This window comes from Pseudophryne corroboree, chromosome 4 (genome assembly GCF_028390025.1).
Source record: "Pseudophryne corroboree isolate aPseCor3 chromosome 4, aPseCor3.hap2, whole genome shotgun sequence".
NCBI lineage: Eukaryota > Metazoa > Chordata > Amphibia > Anura > Myobatrachidae > Pseudophryne > Pseudophryne corroboree.
The window spans coordinates 522,605,556-522,613,113 of NC_086447.1; the positions used below are offsets into that span (position 1 = coordinate 522,605,556).

Here is a 7,558-nt window from a genome sequence, read left to right on the forward strand (position 1 = left end):
AATTTGGCTAAGGAATTATCTGACTGCTAATAGATAACTCGTAATTTTGCTGTTTTGTGTGCAGTTAAACTATTTTACATCTAAAGTACATAACATCAATGTATTTAAGAACACACCACAAAATAAGAATTTACTTACAGATAATTCTATTTCTCATAGTCCGTAGTGGATGCTGGGGACTCCGTAAGGACCATGGGGAATAGCGGCTCCGCAGGAGACTGGGCACAAAAGTAAAAGCTTTAGGACTACCTGGTGTGCACTGGCTCCTCCCCCTATGACCCTCCTCCAAGCCTCAGTTAGGATACTGTGCCCGGACGAGCGTACACAATAAGGAAGGATTTTGAATCCCGGGTAAGACTCATACCAGCCACACCAATCACACCGTACAACCTGTGATCTGAACCCAGTTAACAGCATGATAACAGAGGAGCCTCTGAAAAGATGGCTCACAACAATAATAACCCGATTTTTGTAACAATAACTATGTACAAGTATTGCAGACAATCCGCACTTGGGATGGGCGCCCAGCATCCACTACGGACTATGAGAAATAGAATTATCGGTAAGTAAATTCTTATTTTCTCTAACGTCCTAAGTGGATGCTGGGGACTCCGTAAGGACCATGGGGATTATACCAAAGCTCCCAAACAGGCGGGAGAGTGCGGATGACTCTGCAGCACCGAATGAGAGAACTCCAGGTCCTCCTCAGCCAGGGTATCAAATTTGTAGAATTTAGCAAACGTGTTTGCCCCTGACCAAGTAGCTGCTCGGCAAAGTTGTAAAGCCGAGACCCCTCGGGCAGCCGCCCAAGATGAGCCCACTTTCCTTGTGGAATGGGCTTTTACAGATTTTGGCTGTGGCAGGCATGCCACAGAATGTGCAAGCTGAATTGTACTACAAATCCAACGAGCATATAGTCTGCTTAGAAGCAGGAGCACCCAGCTTGTTGGGTGCATACAGGATAAATAGCGAGTCAGATTTTCTGACTCCAGCCGTCCTGGAAACATATATTTTCAGGGCCCTGACTACGTCCAGCAACTTGGAGTCCTCCAAGTCCCTAGTAGCCGCAGGTACCACAATAGGCTGGTTCAAGTGAAACGCTGAAACCACCTTAGGGAGAAATTGAGGACGAGTCCTCAATTCTGCCCTGTCCGTATGAAAAATTAGGTAAGGGCTTTTATAGGATAAAGCCGCCAATTCTGAGACACGCCTGGCTGAAGCCAGGGCTAACAGCATTACCACTTTCCATGTGAGATATTTTAAGTCCACAGTGGTGAGTGGTTCAAACCAATGTGATTTTAGGAACCCCAAAACTACATTGAGATCCCAAGGTGCCACTGGAGGCACAAAAGGAGGCTGTATATGCAGTACCCCCTTGACAAACGTCTGAACTTCAGGAACTGAAGCCAGTTCTTTCTGGAAGAAAATCGACAGGGCCGAAATTTGAACCTTAATGGACCCTAATTTTAGGCCCATAGACAGTCCTGTTTGCAGGAAATGCAGGAAACGACCCAGTTGAAATTCCTCTGTAGGGGCCTTCCTGGCCTCACACCACGCAACATATTTACGCCAAATACGGTGATAATGTTGCACGGTTACATCCTTCCTGGCTTTTATCAGGGTAGGGATGACTTCATCCGGAATGCCTTTTTCCTTCAGGATCCGGCGTTCAACCTCCATGCCGTCAAACGCAGCCGCGGTAAGTCTTGGAACAGACAGGGTCCCTGCTGGAGCAGGTCCTTTCTTAGAGGTAGAGGCCACGGGTCCTCTGTGAGCATCTCTTGAAGTTCCGGGTACCAAGTCCTTCTTGGCCAATCCGGAGCCACGAGTATAGTCCTTACTCCTCTCCTTCTTATGATTCTCAGTACCTTGGGTATGAGAGGCAGAGGAGGGAACACATACACTGACTGGTACACCCACGGTGTTACCAGAGCGTCCACAGCTATTGCCTGAGGGTCCCTTGACCTGGCGCAATATCTGTCTAGTTTTTTGTTGAGGCGGGACGCCATCATGTCCACCTTTGGTTTTTCCCAACGGTTCACAATCATGTGAAGACTTCTGGGTGAAGTCCCCACTCCCCCGGGTGGAGGTCGTGTCTGCTGAGGAAGTCTGCTTCCCAGTTGTCCACTCCCGGAATGAACACTGCTGACAGTGCTATCACATGATTTTCCGCCCAGCGAAGAATCCTTGCAACTTCTGCCATTGCCCTCCTGCTTCTTGTGCCGCCCTGTCTGTTTACGTGGGCGACTGCCGTGATGTTGTCCGACTGGATCAACACCGGCTGACCCTGAAGCAGAGGCCTTGCTTGACTTAGGGCAGGCATGTCCAAACTGCGGCCCTCCAGCTGTTGTGAAACTACATATCCCAGCATGCCCTGACACAGTTTTGCTGTCAGAGAATACTAAAGCTGTGTCAGGGCATGCTGGGATGTGTAGTTTCTCAACAGCTGGAGGGCCGCAGTTTGGACATGCCTGACTTAGGGCATTGTAAATGGCCCTTAGTTCCAGGATATTTATGTGAAATGACGTTTCCATGCTTGACCACAAGCCCTGGAAATTTTTTCCCTGTGTGACTGCTCCCCAGCCTCTCAGGCTGGCATCCGTGGTCACCAGGACCCAGTCCTGAATGCCGAATCTGCGGCCCTCTAGAAGATGAGCACTCTGCAACCACCACAGGAGAGACACCCTTGTCCTTGGAGACAGGGTTATCCGCTGATGCATCTGAAGATGCGATCCGGACCATTAGTCCAGCAGATCCCACTGAAAAGTTCTTGCGTGGAATCTGCCGAATGGAATCGCTTCGTAAGAAGCCACCATTTTTCCCAGGACCCTTGTGCATTGATGCACTGACACTTGGCCTGGTTTTAGGAGGTTCCTGACTAGCTCGGATAACTCCCTGGCTTTCTCCTCCGGGAGAAACACCTTTTTCTGGACTGTGTCCAGAATCATCCCTAGGAACAGCAGACGTGTCGTCGGAATCAGCTGCGATTTTGGAATATTTAGAATCCACCCGTGCTGTCGTAGTACTACTTGAGATAGTGCTACTCCGACCTCTAACTGTTCCCTGGACCTTGCCCTTATCAGGAGATCGTCCAAGTAAGGGATAATTAAGACGCCTTTTCTTCTAAGAAGAATCATCATTTCGGCCATTACCTTGGTAAAGACCCGTGGTGCCGTGGACAATCCAAACGGCAGCGTCTGAAACTGATAGTGACAGTTCTGTACCACAAACCTGAGGTACCCTTGGTGAGAAGGGCAAATTGGGACATGGAGGTAAGCATCCTTGATGTCCAGAGACACCATATAGTCCCCTTCTTCCAGGTTCGCTATCACTGCTCTGAGTGACTCCATCTTGAATTTGAACCTTTGTATGTAAGTGTTCAAAGATTTCAGATTTAAAATAGGTCTCACCGAGCCGTCCGGCTTCGGTACCACAAACAGCGTGGAATAATACCCCTTTCCCTGTTGTAGGAGGGGTACCTTGATTATCACCTGCTGGGAATACAGCTTGTGAATGGCTTCCAATACCGCCTCCCTGTTGGAGGGAGACGTTGGTAAAGCAGACTTCAGGAACCGGCGAGGGGGGAGACGTCTCGAATTCCAATTTGTACCCCTGAGATACTACCTGCAGGATCCAGGGGTCCACTTGCGAGTGAGCCCACTGCGCGTTGAAATTCTTGAGACGACCCCCCACCGTACCTGAGTCCGCTTGTAAGGCCCCAGCGTCATGCTGAGGACTTGGCAGAAGCGGAAGAGGGCTTCTGTTCCTGGGAAGAGGCTGCCTGCTGCAGTCTTTTTCCCCTTCCTCTGCCCCGGGGCAGATATGAGTGGCCTTTTGCCCGCTTGCCCTTATGGGGACGAAAGGACTGAGCCTGAAAAGACGGTGTCTTTTTCTGCTGAGAGGTGACCTGGGGTAAAAAGGTGGATTTCCCAGCCATTGCCGTGGCCACCAGGTCCGATAGACCGACCCCAAATAACTCCTCCCCTTTATACGGCAATACTTCCATATGCCGTTTGGAATCCGCATCACCTGACCACTGTCGCGTCCATAACCCTCTTCTGGCAGAAATGGACAGCGCACTTACTCTTGATGCCAGAGTGCAAATATCCCTCTGTGCATCTCGCATATATAGAAATGCATCCTTTAAATGCTCTATAGTCAATAATATACTGTCCCTGTCCAGGGTATCAATATTTTCAGTCAGGGAATCCGACCAAGCCAGCCCCGCACTGCACATCCAGGCTGAGGCGATTGCTGGTCGCAGTATAACACGTGTTTATATACTTTTTAGGATATTTTCCAGCTTCCTATCAGCTGGCTCTTTGAGGGCGGCCGTATCAGGAGACGGTAACGCCACTTGTTTTGATAAGCGTGTGAGCGCCTTATCTACCCTAGGGGGTGTTTCCCAACGCGCCCTAACCTCTGGCGGGAAAGGGTATAATGCCAATAATTTTTTAGAAATTAGCAGTTTTTTATCGGGGGAAACCCACGCTTCATCACACACCTCATTTAATTCATCTGATTCAGGAAAAACTACAGGTAGATTTTTCACACCCCACATAATACCCTTTTTTGTGGTACTTGTAGTATCAGAAATGTTCAAAACCTCCTTCATTGCCGTGATCATGTAACGTGTGGCCCTACTGGAAAATACGTTTGTTTCCTCACCGTCGACACTGGAGTCAGTGTCCGTGTCTGGGTCTGTGTCGACCATCTGAGGTAACGGGCGCTTTAGAGCCCCTGACGGTGTTTGAGACGCCTGGACAGGTATTAACTGTTTTTCCGGCTGTCTCATGTCGTCAACAGTCTTTTGTAAAGTGCTGACGCTATCACGTAATTCCTTCCATAAGACCATCCAGTCAGGTGTCGACTCCCTAGAGGGTGACATCACTATTACAGGCAATTGCTCCGCCTCCATACCATTTTCCTCCTCATACATGTCGACACAACGTACCGACACACAGCACACACACAGGGAATGCTCTGATAGAGGACAGGACCCCACTAGCCCTTTGGGGAGACAGAGGGAGAGTTTGCCAGCACACACCAGAGCGCTATATATATACAGGGATAACCTTATATAAGTGTTTTTCCCTTATATAGCTGCTGTATTTATTAATCTGCCAAATTAGTGCCCCCCCTCTCTTGTTTTACCCTGTTTCTGTAGTGCAGGACTGCAGGGGAGAGCCAGGGAGCTTCCCTCCAACGGAGCTGTGAGGGAAAATGGCGCTTGTGTGCTGAGGAGATAGGCTCCGCCCCCTTCTCGGCGGCCTTTCTCCCGCTTTTTTAAGGAAAAACTGGCAGGGGTTAAATGCATCCATATAGCCCAGGAGCTATATGTGATGTATTTTTAGCCATCTAAGGTGTTTTTATTGCGTCTCAGGGCGCCCCCCCCCAGCGCCCTGCACCCTCAGTGACCGGAGTGTGAAGTGTGCTGAGAGCAATGGCGCACAGCTGCGGTGCTGTGCGCTACCTTATTGAAGACAGGACGTCTTCTGCCGCCGATTTTCCGGACCTCTTCTGTCTTCTGGCTCTGTAAGGGGGCCGGCGGCGCCGCTCTGGGACCCATCCATGGCTGGGCCTGTGATCGTCCCTCTGGAGCTAATGTCCAGTAGCCTAAGAAGCCCAATCCACTCTGTACGCAGGTGAGTTCGCTTCTTCTCCCCTTAGTCCCTCGGTGCAGTGAGCCTGTTGCCAGCAGGACTCACTGAAAATAAAAAACCTAATTTAAACTTTTACTCTAAGCAGCTCAGGAGAGCCACCTAGTATGCACCCTTCTCGTTCGGGCACAAAAATCTAACTGAGGCTTGGAGGAGGGTCATAGGTGGAGGAGCCAGTGCACACCAGGTAGTCCTAAAGCTTTTACTTTTGTGCCCAGTCTCCTGCGGAGCCGCTATTCCCCATGGTCCTTACGGAGTCCCCAGCATCCACTTAGGACGTTAGAGAAACCTGGGTTAAATACTGTAGAATGGGAGAACGGTTATATATAGTTCGATATATTACCCTGAAGACTTAACTAGATGAACAATGTAAGTAAACACTGTACTACATGTAAGGGTGTGGCGTAGCCTATATATTAATTTTACAAACACATCGTTAGCTATCTCACAGCTGACTGCTAGCCTGCAGCGAGGTCGTGTGACAGCCTGTGTGCGACTAGCAGCACGGGGCACACAGACAGTGCCAGTCAGACAGACATGACACACAGTACATGTAGATGAGACATGTCAGCGCGTGTCAGAACGCCGCACAGTGGAGCGTGCCTCAGAATTCACACACACTCCCGAATACCGTTACCCAGAGTAACAGCCGCAATAGAATGCGTACATCCGCGCACACGCCTCTCACTACAGACACAAACGATCTTGTTGCTGTAAGCAGCGTTATCGGGAGAGAAAGAGTATAGGCAAGATATCATTGCCCAGCGTCAGATGTACTATAAGGAGTAACGCGCATACACACGGGGTGCTAGATGCATGGGAAGAGAGGATGTATCAGTGACCTCTCAGATAACTGCAGCATCATCATAGCTCCCATCACCAGACATCAGGGGTTACAGCTCTGAGCTTCCCTGGCATTACACATCATCCCCTCGCAGCCCACCCATGGTACAGAGGCCCCGCAGTGATTACCCAGCTTGCGGCGGTGCACAGGCCCAGGACTCCCCCCATGGTGGCCTCGGTGTCGTACGATAAAAATGGATCCTTCGTGAATGTACTCTGTTTACATCAAGCCAGACAGAAGGCTATGGGCGGTGACCCAGCTCTGTGTCACTTCCGTCTCTGTGTTACCCGCCCCAGGGCGTCATCTGTAACGTGCTAGTAAAATAACAAGACAGCGTTATGATGTGTGGCAGCCATATTACGAGAGACATGATTTCTGTTATATTCGCAGGCAGCAGGCTATGACATAATGGCCGCCTTGCCGCAGTAGCTCGTTTGGGTTTCTAGTGACCGATGTGTCTGAGAGTCACGTGTTACATCACCGTGCTGATTAATTATTATTATGATTTATTATTATTATTATTATTATTATTATTATTATTATGCAATATACAGTGATGTTATTATGGAAGTTCTTCTGCACATTTGCTTGGTTTTTAACAATCTCCAGAGAACAACATCAATTATGTCAAACCTCCCAACATGACCCCCTCCAGAAGGGACAGTCACAGAATGCTCTGCTATTGGGCTTCCCTCTTAATTTATAATTGCCATCACTTGTGGTGAAACTCCATTCTTATCCATTACCTGTTCAAAACAGGTGTCAGCAATCATAAATAAAAAGAAAAGTCCAGGTGTAGAGTGAAGGGTTAGCTCTTCTGTCTTTGTAAATATTACTTTTTATATGATCAATTTCCTTATAATAAGTATAGTGTAAAAGTGAATATTTCTACCTCCCTAATGAAGGGTTAAACATGCTATATGAATTGTTATGTGTTTGAATAGACACGTACGCACTCTCTACAAGATGCCTTTGTCTGTTCATATAATATAAGGCTTGTGTGTGTCTTATCTTCAAGGACAATTACATACCAGATCAAAACTGTTACTTCTGT

At 48.6% G+C, this 7,558-nt stretch overlaps 1 protein-coding gene across 1 annotated transcript in view; it reads right to left on the bottom strand.

Moving 5' to 3' along the window:
- Positions 1–6,813, bottom strand: part of SERINC1 (serine incorporator 1) — a 66,267-nt gene extending 59,454 nt beyond the window's left edge. The window contains exon 1 of the mRNA XM_063917246.1: positions 6,633–6,813. Within this exon, the coding sequence (XP_063773316.1) occupies positions 6,633–6,671 (39 nt within the window). The 5' untranslated portion in view covers positions 6,672–6,813. The remainder of the gene's footprint in view (positions 1–6,632) is intronic.
- Between the last annotated feature and the right edge of the window lie 745 nt (positions 6,814–7,558).